The sequence below is a fragment of the Canis lupus genome, chromosome 23 (assembly GCF_048164855.1).
Source record: "Canis lupus baileyi chromosome 23, mCanLup2.hap1, whole genome shotgun sequence".
In the NCBI taxonomy this organism is placed as follows: domain Eukaryota; kingdom Metazoa; phylum Chordata; class Mammalia; order Carnivora; family Canidae; genus Canis; species Canis lupus.
Window position 1 is genome coordinate 25107745 of NC_132860.1, and position 20880 is coordinate 25128624.

At 36.9% G+C, this 20880-nt stretch overlaps 1 protein-coding gene across 1 annotated transcript in view; it reads right to left on the reverse strand.

Annotated features, from left to right (window-relative positions):
* The window catches only part of RRM1 (ribonucleotide reductase catalytic subunit M1), a 35319-nt gene extending 14653 nt beyond the window's left edge, over positions 1-20666 (reverse strand). Inside the window, exons 1-10 of the mRNA XM_072794358.1 lie at positions 20313-20666; positions 13956-14044; positions 11695-11872; positions 10128-10228; positions 8231-8290; positions 7106-7145; positions 6696-6858; positions 3672-3813; positions 1600-1683; positions 254-415 (exon numbers count right to left, since the gene is read on the reverse strand). Coding sequence (XP_072650459.1) covers positions 254-415; positions 1600-1683; positions 3672-3813; positions 6696-6858; positions 7106-7145; positions 8231-8290; positions 10128-10228; positions 11695-11872; positions 13956-14044; positions 20313-20331 — 1038 coding nt within the window. The 5' untranslated portion in view covers positions 20332-20666. The remainder of the gene's footprint in view (positions 1-253; positions 416-1599; positions 1684-3671; positions 3814-6695; positions 6859-7105; positions 7146-8230; positions 8291-10127; positions 10229-11694; positions 11873-13955; positions 14045-20312) is intronic.
* Between the last annotated feature and the right edge of the window lie 214 nt (positions 20667-20880).

Consider the following 20880-nt stretch of genomic DNA (forward strand, 5'->3'; position numbering starts at 1 on the left):
TGGACTCAGGCTCAAACACCTAGTTCTGCCTATTTATACATGACCCTTTAAGTATTTTAGATCAGATAGCATCTGCTTTAGAGAATAAAAATCCAAGAGGGCAGGAATGCCATATCTTAAATTGTTTTAAAGTGCCTTCCGTAGCATAACACATAGGTGAGCTCTTCCTAAGTTTGATTTAAGATGAAAGCTGATGAAAAAAGAAAGCTGATATGAATCAAGTTGTTCTTACCAAAAGGTACCTATTTCTCACCTGATTAGTCTCCACTCGTTTCATGAACAGATCTGGAATCCAAAGAGCAAAGAAAAGGTCCCTGGCACGCTGTTCTTCCTTTCCCGTGTTCTTCTTTAAATCAAGAAACTCAAAAATGTCTAAATGCCAAGGTTCCAGGTAAATAGCAAATGCCCCAGGTCGCTAAAGGCAAATAAGTTCATCATTCTTTTCAGAAACAGAATCAAAGAAACTTTGTATTTTCCAAAGCACTTCTATATCTCCTTTGATCTTCACAATTAAGGAATTAAATGAGATAATACAAATAAAAATACTACAAATATAAGTAGTAATATTGTTCTTATAATTCTGGGAGTAAAAAAGAGCCAATTGATAAAAACAAGATGAAATAATTTGTTCAAAGTAACACAGTGAACCATAGACGGAACTTCCTTTTCAGCTGCTATATAGTTCACTTTTCATTATATAACAGGTATGCAAAACCCACAGAAAATCACTTTAACCTTGACAATAGTTAAGTTGTGCTCTTATTAAAGATAAAAAAGTGATGTCTTAATAAGGTCTCCAATGATCATTTTTAAAGTCCATCAATGGAAATAAATAAATAAATAAAGTCCATCTATGGAAATATATAAACTAACAGGTGATTAGTGTGCCTACATATCTGTCTGAGGCAGGCTCAAATTGCAAATTATTCTGCTGTTAACACTGGGTAAATAACCTATTTTCTCAACTTTACTTCTCCCTCTGTGAAATAGGCAGAGTTTTGGTTTTGTTTTTTAAAGAGAAAGCTATAAGACTATTACAACCCTTTTTCAAGGTTAGGTATTAATAGAAGTCACAACTTTAGAAATTCTTTGCCAACAAACTGTCATATAAAAAAGCTGACTGGGGGGTGCCTGGCTGGCTCAGTCAGTAGAGCATGTGACTCTTGATCCTCAAGGTCATGAATTCAAGCCCCACATTGGGTATGGAGCCTACTTAAAAAATAAAAAAATAAAAATAAGTAAATAAATAAAAGCTGACTAGACAATTGGCTGCCTGGAACCAGGGATGAAGTATGTACAGGTGGAAGTGATGGGGTAATTAATCAAAGGTGCTTGAAGAAACATTCTGGGGTAATGGATATGTTCTATATCCTTATTGGTATAGTAACTACACAAATATGTTATATGTGTCAAAATCCATCAAACTCTACACTTAAAAGTGTGTACACTTTTAAAATAAGTAAATTATACTTCACTAAATTCATTTTAAAAGTGAAAAAGAGTAGTTAGAAATATACACAATAAATCATCTTATTTGAAGCATACATGATTAAAGATTTTTAGTTCTGATTTCCAGGACTTTCAAGTAACAGAACATACCTTGTTTCCACCTTGATCCACATATCGAGCTGTGTTGTTATATACTCTCAGCATTGGTACAAGGCCATTGGAGTTGCCGTTAGTCTGAAAGAGAGACCAAGAATAAAGCAATCTGGAGGAAAAAAGTGGAACTAAACAAGGAAAAGAACGAAATGGCTCAACAGCGAACAATAACTCTCTCCTAGTCTATACTAAGTTTTCTCCTAGTCTATACTAAGTTTTACTTGCTTTCTATCTCTCCTTTGCTTTGAAAACAGAATACTCAATATAAAATAAACAAAATGGGGGTGCCTGGGTGGCTCAGTCATTAAATGTCTGCCTTCAGCTCAAGTCATGATCCTGGGGTCCTAGGATTAAGCCCCACATCAGGCTCCCTGCTCCAGTCTGCTTCTCCCTCTCACTCGGCCTGCCACTCCCCCTGCTTATACTCTCTCCATCAAACAAATAAAATCTTAAAAAAACAAAAAACAAAAATGTTTTTCTCTAATTGTTGCTGTAATGTTGTTGCATCTCTAATTTACAATGAGATGTAACATTACAAGTAAAAAAAAATCTGAAATCAGGGTAGCTAAATTTAAACTCCATACCTTCTAATGGACATTATATAAGGATATACTTTGGAGAGTAAAAGCACTACTACAGTGTCTTTTTCCCAAAAGAATTCAAGGCAACTCAGAGTAAGAATTATATACAACAGATAAAGACAATAAAGATAAATGGAGATTCTCAACAATAAATGGATTCTAGAATGAAAATAAGAAAATACTCGAGATGCCTGAGTGGCTCAGCAGTTGAGCATCTGCCTTTGGCTCAGGGCATCCTGGGATCAAGGCCCACATGGGGCTCCCTGCATGGAGCCTGCTTCTCCCTCTGCCTCTGTCTCTGCCTTTCTGTTTCTCATGAATAAATAAAATCTTTAAAAAAAAAAAAAAAAAAAGCAGAAGAACAAAGAAAATACAGAGACTCCTAAAACTAGAAAGTATCAAAAAAAAAAAAAAAAAAAAAAAAGAAAGTATCTCATCAATTTAAAAAATAATCCTAACTCCAAAGCAAGCCTAGAAAGATAAGTGAGCAATAGCTCACCCTACTATTATATCTAAGTGCTCTAAAACACTACATAATAAGGGCAGCCCTGGTGGCTCAGTGGTTTAGCACCGCCTTCACTTCAGCCCAGGGCTGATCCTGGAGACCCGGGATCGAGTCCCACGTCAGCCTCCTTGCATGGAGCCTGTGTCTCTGCCTCTCTCTCTCTCTCTCTCTCTCTCTCTCTCTGTGTGTGTGTGTCTCATGAATAAATAAAATCTTTTTAAAAAAATAAAAATAAAAAATAAAACACTACATAATATAATAGTTTCCTTCTAGTCTCTAACTTTATTCTGTAGGGTTAGATCTTTTTTTCACATTACAGGTGAGGAAACAAATTCAGAGATGTAAAATAACTTCTGCTAGGCCGCACTACTAGGAAGTAGCAGAGACAGAATTTAAACCCCGGTTTTATCCAACATCCTTATCTTGACTCCCAATCAATAGTGAACTAGTAAAGGGCTAAATTCACATCATAAGATGCCAATGTTTAAAGCATGAGCCTTAAAGCATTAGAGTCTTAATATGTGGCTCTATCACATATTAAGTGACTGATCTCTTGAAGTAATTTTAATTTTCTCTGCCTCAGTTTCCTCACTCGTAAAATGAAGCCGATATTGCCTCTAACCACAAAGTCATTGTAAGGAGTGAAGTTCCTACTATGTGTCTCTAATGGTACCCATCTCCTACAGTTGTAGCAAGGATTAAATGAGTAACTCAGGTAAAATTTTTGTAACAGATTTAGCGTATAGTAAGCAATCAATAAATGATAGCTGCTACTATTATTGCTAAAATAAATGGGAACTGCAAAATCTAAGCTAAAAAAAATCCTTCAGATCATCTAATATAAACGAGCAGCTAGAAATAAGTAGTGAAATGACTGACTCTAAGTCACACAGCCAGCTAGCACTTATTAGAGACCCAGCAGACATGTTCTCAACCTGAATCCCTCTAGCCTACAATGTTTCAGTCATAAAACAGAAGCTTACCCCAGCAATGTAGCTGCCAGTAGCTCGAATGCAACTCACAGCAACACCAATTCCTCCAGCAGACTTGGAAATCAATGCACACTGCTTTAGAGTGTCATAAATGCCTTCAATACTATCATCTTTCATACTCAGAAGGAAACAGCTACAGGGGAAGAAAAAGTCACAATTCAGCAAGGAAATGAAACAAAGCAGAGAAACAAAATTGACTATGTACCCCAAAAACATTAAATTGGGCAAATAAAGGATTTGAAGTTTACAAAATTCCTAGGTATTTTAAGGAAAAAAAATACTTTTACTGGATATGACACAAGACATATCAACGAATCATATCAATTTAAAAACACCTTGCTGCCCATCCTAGATGCTAAGCCTAGAAGGAAGTCTTACAATCAAGTATAAAATACTAATTTGACATGTTCATGAGGCTGCAGATGTGCTTTATCATATTTTCTCATGCAAATTCCTAAGCATACATCACTAATAGGTCTTTCCAACCTATTAGTAAGGCAAAAAAAATTAAACATTTATGAAATAAGAAACATCTATCCAATGGTCAACCAATTCTTTGATAGACCCTCCGAACTTCAGTTCCTTTTTTTATAATAAATTTATTTTTTATTGGTGTTCAATTTGCCAACATACAGAATAACACCCAGTGCTCATCTTGTCAAATGCCCCCCTCAGTGCCCGTCACCCATTCACCCCCACCCCCCTCCTCCCCTTCCACCAACCCTAGTTCGTTTCCCAGAGTTAGGAGTCTTTATGTTCTGTCTCCCTTTCTGATATTTCCCACACATTTCTTCTCCCTTCCCTTCTATTCCCTTTCACTATTATTTATATTCCCCAAATGAATGAGAACATATAATGTTTGTCCTTCTCCGATTGACTTATTTCACTCAGCATAATACCCTCCAGTTCCATCCACGTTGAAGCAAATGGTGGGTATTTGTCATTTCTAATGGCTGAGTAATATAAGTTCCTTTAGATCCTTTTTGACAAGCCCTCTGACTTGTGATTTGGATCTCATCCTGCTCCCTACCTTTGGAACCTCACTCTACCAATAATCCTTTCACTATCTTGAATATACATCCACCCAAATGGATTCTATCCATTAACTTTTTCTATTAAATATGCTGGCACTGAGAAATATACAGGGAATAATATGACATATACTTTGTACTTACCATCTACTTCAAGAAAAGACACTACAAATATAGTCTAATTACAATCCCATACCATTCCATGCATTTCTACCTTCTTTTAGCATTTATATATGTTTGACATTTTTACATTTCTGGTTGTATATTTATTTATCCTTTTGCAACTTGCTTTTAATTCAATATTGTGTTAAGAGATTTTTTTTCCTACTGATACATGTCACTCTCAGTTTATTTTCATTGATATAAGCTGTTCCACTGTATGACTATACCAATATTATCTGTCCATTTGCCTGTCGATGGATTATTTCCAATTTGTTTGGTATTCTAAACAATGTTGCTGTGGAAATTCTTGAACATCATTTGGTGCTTGGGTCTGAGGATTTCTGTAGAATAAAAACCCAGGAGGGGAATTCCTGGGTCAAAAAATATGCATTTTACTAAAGATTCTCCAAAGTGAATGGGTAAGTATAGTCACCTAGCAATGTATGAGAGCTCCCTGTGTTCTGCATGCTTAGCAACACTTGGTATTATCAGCCTTTTAATTTTTATCAGTTTGATAGATATGAAATATCTCATTATGATGTTACTTTCCTAATTACTAACAGTAATTTCCTAATTACTAGGAAATTTCCTACTTTCCTAATTACTAACAGTTTATCATCTCACATGTTATTGACAGTCAAGTTTCTTCTGTGAATTATTTCTTTATATCCTTTGCCCAGGTTCCTATTTATTAGTTTTGTGTTTTTTTCTTATAATCCCTTGACAATTAATACACATTGCCAATATCTTCTCTAGGTCTGAAACTTGATTTTCCACTTTGTTTTTGGTTCACAGAAGTTTTTAATTATAATGTAGTCAATTTTTCCTTAATGCTATTTTGTCTATTATAACTATTTTAAGATATCCTTTGCCACTCTGAGATCATATATATTCTATTAAAATGTAGGCCAAAGTATTAATTTCCTATGTAAAAATCATACCATCTGTGAATCACAGTTTTGTTCCCTCATTTACAAGCCTTTTTTTTTCTTACCTTACAATGCCACTTCAAACATCTACTACATTGCTGAAAACAGAGGTGTTTTTAGTGGATATTTCTAAAAATTAAGAAAGTTATTTTCTGTATCTATTTTGTTAAAATTTTTTTATGAAAGAGTATTTGATGGAGTATAAAATGTTAGTGCAATGGATTACATTAATGCAGTTTTTGCATTAGCAAAACATTTGACATTAGCATATCTTTGAATTCCTGGATACACTAATGTTGCTAAGGGGTATTTTTTTTTTAAATATTACTAGATTCTGTTTCAGTGTTCCCTTTCTCAGAAAATGGTATCACCATTAATCCTATTACTCTACCCATAAACTTAGGAACCATCCTTGAACCAAATCAAAAACATCACCAAATTCTGTCAATTTTACCTCCTAAATACCTCCTGAATCTGTCCACTCTCTCAATCTCTACTTCACTTCCCTAATCCAAAAGTACAGACTATTTAGAGAGCCCTGTAATTAGTTTTTGGTATTTGTTTTTAAAACAATGTTATTGAGATATAGTTCCATAACACACAATTCCCCACTTAAAGCGTATAATGAACAGCTTTTAGTATATTCAGAGAGTTGTGCAAATATCATCACAGTGAACTTTAGAAAATTTCATTATCAGCATTTGTTTCTCCAATTCATTTATGATACTGCAGATCTTTCCAGGATGCAAATCTCATTTGATAAGAACAGGAGTGATTCAATGTTCATTAAATTAATGTTTATGTGATTAACTGCCTCATTTCTTCAGGTCAAGGTTTATCTCCCTAATCAAAACCATTTCAGAACATTAAAAATGACTAGTGATGAAACATACCTAGAAAGCTGTGGGCGGTTGGTACCAGCATTAAACAGAGTGGGAGAGGCATGGGTAAACCACTTCTCAGAAAGAAGGTTGTATGTTTCAATAGCAGCATCAATATCTTCTTCGTGAATCCCCACAGACACTCTCATCAACATATGTTGTGGTCTTTCTGCCACTAAAAACAAAAGGAGCTTCAAATGATGGGATGTTAGAAAAACTAGGCTGAGACATGCACTTGAGTCAAAAAGGAATACCAAAAGATAATTTAAAAAGCTTTCTACCAATAAGCACCAACAATTATTCATAAGCCAAACCTAAAGTTAAAAATGTTAGCATTTAAATAGAAATGTTAAGGCTAATAACTCAGAGCTCTATATTCAATATAAGGAATAGAAAACATAACAAACATGTTCGTTTCTCACCTTTTCCATTGATCTTCAACAAATAGGACCGCTCCAGTGTCTAGAAAAAGCAAAGCAACCAAAACACTTCCAGAGCATAGTTTTTAAAGACACAATGGATATATCTTTCATAATAAGGCAATCTATTTTTTTTAAAGATTAAATTTATTTATTTGAGAGAAAAAGAGACAGAGCACCTAAGAGGGAGAGTCAACCCGAGCAGGGGGCGGGGAAGGGCAGAGGAGAAGCAGGCTCCTCGCAGGACTTGAGCAGGGAGCCAGACATGGTGCTCGATCCCAGAACCCCAGGATCATGACCTGAGACAAAGCAGATGCTTAATGGACTGAGCCACCCAGGAGCCCCAAGGCAATTTATTTACATATTCTCAGTTTTTATATAATTTTAAATGAAAAGAATAGCCTATTTACTCTTATTGGCTTCAGTCTGGAACATTATCGGTTGGCTGTTTTCTTGGAAAAGACTACATGAAAATTCCTGGAAAAAGCCAGCTCTGTATTAATGTGTATAAATGTTAACTGCAGAAGTTGTGGTATTTATCATCATCGTCGTCTTTATGGTTAATACTTACGAAGTGCTATTCTAAGGCTAGGCACCGTTATAAGCAACACAAACACACATACACATACTCATTTAATTCTCAAGAGAATGTGTTATTGTAATTTTATTATTATTATCCCCATTCTAAAGATGAGGAAACTGAAGCACAAAGAGATTGAGTAACTTGCTAATAAGAGCAGAGATTTGAACCAGGATGGTCTGACAACATTCATGTTCTCAATCACACTATACAATATTGTTTATCAACACAAAAGTATCTTAAAAAGTATTCTGCACATAGTAGGGATTGAATATATAATTGTTACATAAACAGAAAAATACGGAATAATTCTAACAAAGTATCTACATAACTTCTCAGTTATGGAGTAGTATTTGGAAAATTCAAAAATCGCAAATGCATCAAGCTATCTTTCCTTAACTGAAACAACCACCACCACCTTAACCTAATCCCTGCCTGAGGTCCATCCAGACTCCCAAACTTACTGCCTTTATGTCACTAAAACATAATAAAAACCTGTATTTCCTGATTTAAGGAGGAATTCCCACTTATTAAAACCCATTATTTACCTTAAATCCAAAGTAATTGTAAGAGAAATCTCGGTCATAGATAATGGCAGAGTTCAGGCGCTGACAGAGGTAAAACAAAACAAAAAAACCCATAGTTAAGATAATTAGATTTATTTTCACAAAATCTGATCTTATAGCCCTGACTCCAGAACTAAAATTGATACAGGATATAAAAGAGATTAACACTACTAGACTAGAAATTTATATCTATCACTAAGGAAAATAAAATAGTACATAAATTAAATTAGGTTTAAAACATTTATATTAAAAGACTAGAAGAGAACATATAAATGTAAGCTGTATATAAGTAAAAATATTAATGTGATTTTCCAAACTTTCCCCATTATGCTTACAGTTCATCTCTAATTAAGGAAGGAAAGAACTAAACACAAGAGGGATCATATTATCCTTAAACATGTCTTTAGACTACCTGTTAATCTAAAGGTATTAGTACCACATATTTATTAATACATATTTTTATTTTAAAATTAGCCCATTTTAAACTGCATGTAACAATAAATATGATAAACAATGACAGAAGGTAGTATTACATTAATTCTAAGGCTCTTCAAAAAAAAAACTTTAACAAGTTTTAAACAAACTCGTGTTATAATGAGATTTATAGCAGAACTGGTCATTGTTACAGAGTTTTTCTTGGCTATAAAGCTGTTTAGAGGAAAACAAAAATAATCTGGTACAAATAAACACTTTGGATAGAAAAAAATGGAGTTAATTTTATTTTTCAAAATACTGACAGTGTTTCTGTGTAATGATCATGGCCAAGGACTAGAAAAGTCTCTATGAAACCCTTCCTTTTCTCTTAAATTTTTAAGGCTATCTTTGTTGCCAAAAGCAGGTAGGTGCCTTGCACAAATAATGGAGAACTGAAATACTTATCAGTATTTCTTTTACAAATATAGGTTTTGCTCTATTCTTTTTGTTTTTAGTTTGTCTTCCAGATCATACATATGAACAATACACAAATAACTTGGTCTTCTTTCAGTCTCTTTAACATCAGATACATATTTTGAGGGACAGTTGACTAATCAATCATTCTACTATCCAAGGTTAAAACTGGTTTCTAATCTGCCCAGATACCCATGGTAAAAAAATCCATGTACAAAAGGGCCGGCTAGACCTACACATCTTTCCCCTTTTCTCATGTGGGATCTAGGTAAGAAAGGGGTTTAAACATAGGTGGGAAAAAAAAAATAGGTGGGTAATTTTTAAGTTATGGAGCAAGATCTCTCAATATTTTAAGAGTCAGTTTGGCAATGTCTACTAATTTTTTTTTTTTTTTTACAAAATTTTTGAATGCACATACTCTTTGGCTAAGCAACTTCACTGAGTGGAATTATCTTACTGATATACTTATCTATGAGCAAAGCACATACTATACAAGGATATTCACTGCAGCAAAAAATGGAAAACAGATATTCATCAATAGAACAATTCTTATGTATATGTACAATGACAATATAAAGTGGAAGGCCATGCAGCCATTAGAAAGAATAGGGTAAATTCATAAATGCTGATATATAAAAAATAAAAATAAACGTTGATATAGAACTACCTCTGAGGTAAACTTGTAGGTGAAAAAAGTATTAGCAAAAACAGTAGGCATAGTACACTACCACTAAAAGGAAAAATATACATGTACATATATATATAAACACACACACATATTATAGAACAACTCTAGAAAAATACATTTAAATATGATAAAACATTCTTGCCCTAGAAAGAAAAGTAGGATTCAGCAAGGCAGAATTACTTTTTTACCTATACCATTTGTAGTGTTTAAATTTTTTTAAATGTGCTTGTTGCTTAAAAAAAAAAAAAAAAAAACAAAAAGAATCTGTAAAAAAATTTTTCACCAGAAAAGCATTATACATACATCTTTATTGGCCAAAACAATATCCAGTGTTGACTTGGCCACCATGGGAGAATGTCTGCCATTATGTGGATTTATGTAATTGTAGAGATCTTCCATCACATCTAAAAGATTTTTTGAATAAATAAATGTCAGAATCACTTAACAGCAAATTCAATCCTCAGATAATACTCTAAAACCTTTTTTTTCATGCCAACCTATCTCATTACCTACCACAGAAAGTGCTCCATAATCATATACATGTTGAAAAAATACATAATAATGCCTCAGTTAAGGAAACAATCTTCCAGAGTTAAACATAGCCTCTTCTAATTTGAAAAAGATTTCCCAATGATTCTGATGACCAACCCCATTGAGAATTATTGGTTGAAAATAAATAAAAGTAGAAATCATTATCTCAATAGTTTTTTTATCTCAAAGGAATAAAAACTCAACTTTGAATTTATAATCTATCATCCCAAGCATTTTATTTCTATAACCACAGTTAATAAGCCCTCCCTCTCTGTTCTTTTTCAAGACATCATAGCAGAGGTATATGTAAATGTAGGCAGTCCACATTTACATATAACTTATATATGCACACATAATACAGGCATTTTGATTGGGACTGTCTTAAATCTATACATCAATTTTGGGATAACCAATATATCTACAATAAATCCAATGAGGGACGCCTGGGTGACTCAGTCAGTTAAGTTTCTGCCTTCAGCTCAGGTCATGATCCCAACATCATGGGACACAGTCCAGTATTGGGGTGGGGGAGAGGATGTCCCTGCTCAGCAGGAGTCAGCTTCTCCCTCTGACTTTCCCCCTGTTTGTGTTCTCTCTCTCAAAAATAAATAATCTTTTTTAAAAAAGTAATAAATAAATCTAATGAAGAGGGTGATATAATGTTTGAGCCCCACATAATAGATCTGGAATTGACAGCCAAAAGATTGCTAATCTCAGTCTACCAGTTGACTTTTCATATATCACTTGTTACATAGTGATCAAATTATTTAACTGTCCTTTGCTCGCATTCCCTGAACTGTAAAATTGGAGTGATGGTATGAAGTGCTTGCTAATGATGCCAAAAGACATTTTGTTCAACCCGGAACTTGCCAGTAAATAATACTCATTTTTCCAACCACACTACCACCAACCACCTAAAGATAGGCTTAAAAAAAGAAAAGGATCCACTGACTCATGCAGCAAGTAAGCAGCATAGAGAAACAAGAAGTTCCAGTGCCCCTCTCTGCCACTAACTTGCACATTTTTTTAAAAGATTTTATTTATTTATTCATGAGAGACACAGAGAGAAAGGCAGAGACATGGGCAGAGGGAGAAGCAGGCTCCCTGTGGGGAGCATGATGCGGGACTTGATCCCAGGACCCCAGGATCACACCTGAGCCAAAAGCAGATGCTCAACCACTAAGCCACTCAGGTGCCCCTCATTTGTACATTTTTAAAATAAGATGTTAACTTTTATTTTTTTTTATTTTTTTTAGATGTTAACTTTTCTTTTGATATTTAAGGTTTCATTTGAATAGCCTCATACATTTTCTGAGAATTCTTTTTCCTCCAGACTCACCACTGAACACTTTCTTTGTTTCTTTGTGCAAGTTGGAGACAGCAATCCTTGCTGCCAGGATGGCATAGTCAGGATGCTTAGTCGTCAAGGTTGCAGCTGTCTCAGCAGCCAAAGTATCCAGTTCCACAGTAGTGACCCCACTGTATAAGCCTTGGATTACTTTCATGGTGATCTGAGCCTATAAAAGCAAAACCAAGATAAGTTTGCTTGAGCTTCCCCAAGGACCACTAGCCTCCTTAAGAGATCAATGAAGAAAACAATCAAATTTATTATCAACACAAAACAGACAACTTTCTCTTCTGAAAAATTATCTTGCAGAATGTTGTACTTTGGGAAACTTAGTAATGAGAACTCATAAACCAATAGAGCCACTAGGAAATACATACTACATATGCAATGAAGAGGGGTCATCAAACAAAGGGAAACCGTAGTATAGCTTCCATAAAGAGTAATGGCCTCAGGAAAATAGTTAAAAACAAACCAGTGATTTTCTTAGTATTTCCTCATCTTTCACTCAAATTCTCCCTCTGTGATTAGGGTTTGAGCTACAAACTTACCCATTTTCTGCCAATTTTACCTAAGGACCAGTCTGAGAAAGCAAATGAATCAAACTTTAATCATTCCGATTAAAAGAGATGAAGGTGTAAATCATTTAATGACTACTCTTAGCACTTCACATGATACAAAGTAGCTCAATTTTCACTGACATCTCAGTTGCCATATGAGATGGGTATTATTACCATCACCACTTTACGTGAGAAACCGAAGCTCAGGATACTGGGGCTTGCCCACAGTTACTAAGACTCCTACTCCACGTCCCATTCAACCTCACTACATTTCACTGTTTTCCAGACCATATTGTAAGAGGTTCTTCTTTTTAAAAGACATAATGCATAAATTATTATATACATTTTTAAGAAAAACAAATTTTGGTTTATTTACTGAATCTTTAAAAGACACCATAATTCAACAGAAAAATCAATGCACTTCCCAGGTAACCAAAGCATGCCCCTTTCAAATGTGTGTGTGTGTGTGTGTGTGTGTGTGTGTGTGTGTGTATTACTAGTTTATAATCTATTCTACTTATATTATACCTAAGCCCACACTCCTGATCACTTTCTTCTCAGATCCAAGAGATAAGTTATGTTCAGTAAAAGAGTAGAGAAGTCTTCTGAATAGTTTCTGGTGCTACATGGCAAGTAATCAGAACTCAGGGTAAAATAACAAGTCATCTGTATGTCACTCCCCTTCTCTTTGAACCTTTATCTCTAAAACAGGAAGATGAAATAGGATGATCTCTCAGATTCATTCCAATTCTACCATTCTACTATTCTAATTATTGTTTAGAATTCCTAAATATAAAAATAAAATATAAATATATTTTATTTATATTCCTAAATATTTATTTATATTATTATTTGTATTCCTAAATATAAGAGAGAATTTATAATAAGCATATTTTAAACAACTTTAAAATTATTTCCTTTTGAACACTTTGGTCAATTCAATATTTATCAAGTATCTAATTACATACATGCCAAGCATCGCAGATATTACAAGAATAAGACACCGCCCACTCTTGATTCTAGGTGAGGAGACATATAATTAATTTCCATATCATGTGATTAATGCTGGGAAGCCAGCACAAGTGCCAGAGCAGTACAGATAAAACACCTAAATAAGGCTTGGGCAATATGAACAGGTTTGGAAAAAGGGTTCTTAGAGACTCCACTTCGAAGATCATTTTGGAAGCTAGGTGTAAGATATATCTGAAAAGGGCAAGATTGGAGGAAGACCAGGAGGACACTTTACGGACCACTAGAGACAGCAGTCCAGATTAGAAATGATGAGGGTCTAGAGTAGGGGAGTTACAAAAAATAATGAGAAAAAGAGCAACTTGCTTCTGAATAGTTCATCCACCTATGAATAAGATGAAATGTTAAGTTTTCCTCTTTGCACTCTGATAATTTTTTTTTTGATAATTCTCTGAAATTTTTTTTTGATAGTTCTCTGAAAAGAACAGGACCAAAAGTTACAAAACAAGTTTTGTTTTGGTTTGTTTTAGAAAATAAGTTTTAAGCAATGAATTCACATTTTATATTCAAGGCTATAACCAAAATACCTAATCTAAATGTCTAGCAAGTGAATGATAAGAGATAAGAGACTAGTAAAAAGAATCACATGAAACGAGGTTTAAATATAAACCATATTAAAAACTAAATGAATGAATGAATGAATGAATGAATACCATATTTACTTACAGGATCAACAAAATCCATATTAAGTCCATAACATAGCTTCTGGATTCGAGATGTAATTTTGTCAAACATAACCCGCTCTTGGCGGCCATCTGAAGAATCAAACCATGCAATTCATGTTAGCACTCATTAAGATAAGAATGTCAAAGAATCAAAGGTAATCAACAGTAATAAACTTTTAAAATTGACTAACATAAGATGCTATTTCACTGATAAAAGATTCAGACCCCAACAGATTCATCAAGAAATTATTTTTATATCAAAAAGTAGGGATTCTATACAGAAAATCTTCCCTTCTTCCCTTACATTATATATAAATCAGTTGGATTCTTGCTTCTAAGTATTTCTCCCTTTGTCCCACATGGCAGCCAGAGTTACTCTTTAAAACTTCAGTCAAAATCATTTCATTAACCCCTTCAAGTGGTTTATCATCTCCTTCAGAATAAAAAGTCAAAATCATTAAATATTCCATAGAATCCTACACAATCTGTCCTGTGTACCCCTTCCCCAACTTTAACTCCTGCTTTCCTACCTTCTTCACTTCCTCTAACCTGGCAACCCTGGCCTCCTGACTATCTATACTCCTTTAGGTCTTTGGTCAGTTATCTTCTCAATGAGCCTTCCCTAATCACCCTATTTTAAACTGCAATGCCCCAAACACAGCTTTGCTCTTCTTATCCTCATCCTTCTTCTGCTTTATTTTTCTCTATAGCACTTAGTATATCATCTGACATACTATATACTTTACTTATGTATTTGTTTACTGTGTGAGTCTCCCTACTCATCCACTAGCATATAACTTCCAGAAGGAAAAAGATTTTTGCATGTTTTATTTACCAATATTCCCCAGTGCCAAGACCAAGAACTAAGTCTTAGCCCACAGTAGGAACTCAAATATTTACAAAATGTTAAATGATTTAAAACCTGTCTCCATTCTAACACCTTCATGATAGATTTGGCTCACATACTCTTCTAGGGCAATTAATGATTTTGAACGTACCTCACACCATGTAAAGAAGTATTCTTTTTTACTTTTTAATTTTATTTATTAGAGAGGGGGGATAAGGTAAGGGTGACGGGCACTAAGGAGGGCACTTGATGGGATAAGCACCGGGTGTTATATTATATGTTGGCAAATTGAATTTTAATAAAATATTAAAAATAAATAAATAAATAAAATTTGTATATATTTATTTTAGAGAGACAGAGAGAGCATGAGCAGGGGAGGGGCAGAGAGGGAGAGAGAGAATCCCAAGCAGAATCCATGCTGAGCACAGAGCCTGATGCAAGGCTCAATCCCAGGATCCTGAGATCATGACCTGAGCCAAAATCAAGAGTTGGATGTTTAATCAACTGAACCACTCAGGTGCCCCAAGAAGTACTTCTATATATAATTCAAGACAATTTTCTAGAGACAACGTCTTAGTTTCTGTTCAGTTTCTTTGCAACCTCTTAGTTTTCATATTTTGGGAATATGGTAAGCAAATATATGTTGACCTTATCTAGTTAGTCCTTTTACAGTTCTGTACTTTGAACGTATTCCTCTTTGTCTTTCCAAAGTCCTATTATTCTTAGTTTAACTTCAGTAGTAGCTCATCCAACCTTTATTTATTTACTCCTACCAAGAATAACAAATATAACCAACCAGTAAATAGCTTGTCTTAGGCAAGCTACATAATATGATCAGTCATTACAGATCGTCACTTACAGAATGGGGATAATTATCATATCTCTTCTTCTTCAGTTTACTGTGACAACAAAATGAGATAAGGTAAAAAGTGTTTTTGTCTTAAAAACTTTCATATAATTACAACTATTGTATCTCATTTTTAAAAAGCTGCTCTTATTGGGAAAACATCAAACACGGTATCTGTGATACACAAAAGGCTAAATGTTAGTTTATCGCTTTGTCCCTCCAATCCTTTCTAACTAGTAACCAAAGGACAACATGTTAAATATGTGTTTACACTTGGCTTTCTCATTCACATCTGTATGTTGAAACTTAGCTCAGTGGCTGTCTGAAGAATAAATCAATCCTAAAACATCACTACTAACCTATCATCAATAAAACAAGTTACTTTTTCTTCTGCATGGATATATGACCACTAAAACAGCCCTTCTCTTTCTGATCATTATTGTGATCTCCCCTTCTGACCAGACTCACATATTCAGTGTTACTCTGCAACAGAGTAAATTTACTACTGGCTCTCCCTGGGACTATCCCCTCAACGCTCTACCAACTGACTGACTAAGCTGACAGGTGACCAATAAGGCAATATTAGCAAACAGATTTTGTAGCTGCCACATTAATCAGGAAACTGACAAAAAGTACAACAGCTATTATATTAACTTGCACTGGAAGAGGGAGGCAGACTAGTGGTCTAAGGGACCATTCTCTAGACTATCATTCCATTTGGTGAACTCTGCAACCAAATGGTGATGCTGACTTCATCACATCATTAATCCCTGCCTCCTGCTGCCTACATTATCCTCTTCTCTCAAGCAAAGTCTTCCTTAATTTGGACCCCTATCACCTCTTCACCTGTTCCCTGTGAAATATCAAGTCCCAACAGGGCCTCCCATCCCCATATCCACATCAATGCCTGGACCTTGCTCTGCCTAAAAGTACCTCTTTCACCTTTCCATACATCTAACTCCTACTTAATCTCCAACTCTCATCACATCCACAAGACCTGCCCCAAGCACTCTAACTCAAACTGACCTCTTCCTCTTCTGAAATCCTCCAGAATACTAATTGTCTGATTTCCTCTTATATAAACTGCCTTCTCTAAGTCTCTTCAGCAAGACTTTGCCAATACTGTAAGACCAAGGATATCCCTTTTCTACAAGTTATGAACTTTCCATCCCCTCTACCTGGAAGGTTCAGCCCACAAATCTCCACATAGCTGGCCCCTAATATTATTCAGAGCTCAGCTCAAACGGCAGCTCTAGAGGGTATTCCCTGCCTATCTAATCCTAGATCACTTTCTCAATCACTTTTATTATCAGCTTGTCATCATCTCCCTAATCACTATCTGAAATTAACTGATTCCTAGGTTTACTTTTTTTTTTACATTATTTTTTAAAAAATTTTTAATAATAAATTTATTTTTTATTGGTGTTCAATTTGCCAACATACAGAATAACACCCAGTGCTCATCCCGTCAAGTGCCCCCCTCAGTGCCCGTCACTCATTCACCCCCACCCCCCGCCCTCCTCCCCTTCCACCACCCCTGGTTCATTTCCCAGAGTTAGGAGTCTTTATGTTCTGTCTCCCTTTCTGATATTTCCTACCCATTTCTTCTCCCTTCCCTTCTATTCCCTTTCACTATTATTTATATTCCCCAAATGAATGAGACCATATGTTTGTCCTTGGTTTACTTGTTTCTTATGTATACTTACCATTCTCACCCACATAAGAATGTAAACTCCATGAGAAAAGGGATCTACTTTGCTTTGTTCATTGCTGTAATCTCTAGTACCTAAAACAGTTCCTGGCACAAAGAAGTACTAAATAAACACTTTCTGAATAACTGAATGAATGGCTCCTAGAGCCTTTACTTTAGCTATCAGAATATTTATCATACTTTATTTTTTTTATTTTTTTATCATACTTTATTATATTAGGTTTTCAAATGTGTCTATCTTTCACAATTAAGATCTTTGAAAACAGAACCATGTTTGCCTTCTCGCCATTGTTTCTCAGTGCCAGCAGAATATCCACACAGATTTGTAAAATAATACACTGGGCTACAAAGGGGATTAGGAAAAAAGTAGGGAAGGAGATAAGGGAAAAGAGATGAAGGGCTAGAGAACAGATTTGGAATAGAAGAGAGAATCAAAGTACAAAGAGATGCTTTAAAAGGAATTATTTTGAAAATGGCTGTTTCATTTTATGAAAATTTATACACACACATATACACATACACTGATGTGTTCTCAGTCCTGATGTAAGATGTGATTTTTACTGTGGGTTACAAAATGTGTGCCTGAAATCACAGAAAGTACTAAACCCTATATATACTTTTTTCCCTATACATACATACCTATGATAAAGTTTAATTAATAGATAAATAATAAATAATAAAATAGAACTATTATAACTATATATTATAATAAAAGTTATATAAATGTGGTCTTTCTCTCAAACTATCTTGTGGTACTGTATTCACCCTTCTTGTGATGATGTGAGATGACACAATGTCTATGTGATGACACAAAGTGAGGTGAAAGATGTAGGCACTGTGATGTAGTTAGGCTACCATTGACCTGCTGACAATACTCAAGAGGATCATCTGCTTCCGGATCGCAGTTGTCCAGGTAACTGAAACAGTGGAAAGCAAAACCCTGAGTAAGTGGGGGAAGACTAAGGTACAAGTTAGATTGACCGCCCATTGTCCTCCTGGATAATTACATAAACGTTAACAAAAAATGACAGTAGCTAGTCTGCTACTCACTGGCATGCCAAAAATGAGAAACAGAAAAGTCCTGAGCACATTAAAAATCAAAAATAAGGGGCACCTGGGTGGCTCAGTTGGTTAAGTATCTGCCAGGGTCCTGGGTTGGAGCCCCACCTTGGGCTCCTGTTCAGCAAGGAGTCTGTTTCTCTCTCTCCCCCTGCCCCTCTTCCCCACTTGTGCTATTTCCCTCACACTTTCTGTCTCAAATAAATAAATAAAATCTTTTAAAACTTTTTTTCAAAAATGAAATAAATTCAAGCACAACTTTGCATATTAACAAGCCGTGCTGAATGCTATTGTCAGAATCCAGCAGAGAATCATCTGGTTCAAATTATGTTCTCTGAAGGAATGAGATACAAAATATGCCTTGCCTTTTAGAGCTTGTTGTAGGCAGTACTTTTTAAACTATGGTATTTCAAAGTGGACCCCAAAATTAAAAGTACAACACAGGGGCGTTACCTACTCCAGTAATTTAAGTTCACAAGTTTTCAATTAATATTTGTTACAGATTTATCATAAGGGAATCCTCATCCTTCCATACTTTTTTCTAAAAAAACTAGATGCTCATCTCAACCACAGGAATGGACCAATAAAAGTGTACTATGTATTCTGGTCTTTTGGTCTCATCAGCTAAAACGGAGGACTAGGGAAATTCAGAGAATGATGTCCTTAAGATACTAAAAACTGGGAAAGGGGCCATCACTGTCCATCTCTCCACCTCTTGGCTCTTATTAAACAACCTGGACAAAACCAAATCAACCACCTGCCTACCCATAGCATTCATTATGTCCTATATTTTAAAATAACTGTTCTTGTTCATTCTTTGAATTCCTATTCAGGGCAAGTCCAATGCTAAGTGTGGGCATAAAGTCCCCACCTTTGAAATACTCACAGCCTAGAGGATGAAACATCCAGTCAGTCAACCAGTACTAAGTGCCCACAATTTTGAAGTAACTTTATTGCTTTAACAGAGGCAAGTAGATTCAAGTCAAAATTTGTTCAGACCTGCCTCATACGGTTCTCTGCCAAATGTATGTTTTGCTCTTGTTTTTCCAATCTGATTAGACCTTTTGCCAAGGCAGGGGCTGTCTCCTCTTATAATTTCCCATTGCCAAGCAAAGGCCTGGCACAAAAAGGAGGAACTCGCGAAGACTAATGGGAATCAGCTGTTGAGGAAGAATACAAGTCCTCGGCTCTTCCGAGCTCCCATCCTGTCAGACGTGGTCTGCGCCTCCCCACTGATGATTCTGTATGCGTAGTCCCAGTCCCAAACTCCTCTGGGACCACTCCTGGGGCAGAGGGCAACACATCTCCTACAAAGGGCAAATTCCAGGGATGCCTGGGTCTAAGATCCGTTCTTTTTCACCCTCATAAAAGAGATCAGGAAATTGACAGGGGCCCGCGCAGGGCAGAGTCCCTTCTTTCTGGCTCCTCCCCGACCCAGGACAGGTCAGCAGCCCCAGGCTTTTCCGGTACACTCCGAGGTTAGCCACGGGTTCGAACACTGGCCTCACCATCGACTCACTGGGTGGCCTCGCGTCAGTCACCGAACGTCTCTCTGCACTTCAGCTTCTTCACCTGAGAAGCGGAGCTAATAAATACTGCCGGGAAAGTGCTCGGCGCACTACCGAGTAACTACTCGATAAAGGGCAGGTATTACTCTTTTGAAAGGCGGCAGGATGACCAAGCCGCGGGGGCTCACAGCGAAGGCCGGCTGGGGGGCGGGAGGGTGACACTGACGCAAGCCAGAGGCCGAGCTGGCTTGACAGGGCGGGAAGCCGCGGCGGTCCGAGCGGGAAGCCGAAGCGGCGGCGGGCGCGGCCAACTGCGGGGGCGGCGGCAGCCCCGCGACCCTTTACCTGCTCCCCACTGACCCGCCGCCCCCTCCCCGGCCTCTCACCTCGCTTGATCACGTGCATCGCGGCTAGTGGCTGAGGCGCTGAGGGAATCGAGACGGGGCTGCAATTCCGAGGCGCCGGCGGGATCGAGAAGGTGGTAGGTAGAGTGCGAAGGGTCCGGTTCCCGGGGGTGCTCAGGTGCAAGGACTGATTTGGGGGCCAGAGGGCACTTTCCTCCACCGAGCGGAGGCGCGACAATCCGAATCCCCTTCCCGCTCCCGCCACCCGAGACGCAAAAGCCGCGCAAAAGCGGCGCGACGGAGCTCGAATGACGTTACCCGACGCCGCCAGCGCCTCGGCCCGTGGGCAGGGCTAGCATAGCCCCAAATCGGCCGAACCCCGTAGCCGCCATGTTGAGTATGGGCAGAGCCCTGGAAACTGCCTTTCTCGCGGCCACATTGGGTGTGGGGCACGCCCGGCGGGAACGCGGTTCTCCTGCCTCCATACTTAGTGTGGGCAAAGCCGAATCTGGGTCCTGAAGCCGGCGGGGCGCGCAGAGCCCGCCTGGCTTCGCCCCGCCCCTCTATTTGGCGCGCCCCTGCATAAGTCGACTCGGGTGTTTCTGGAATC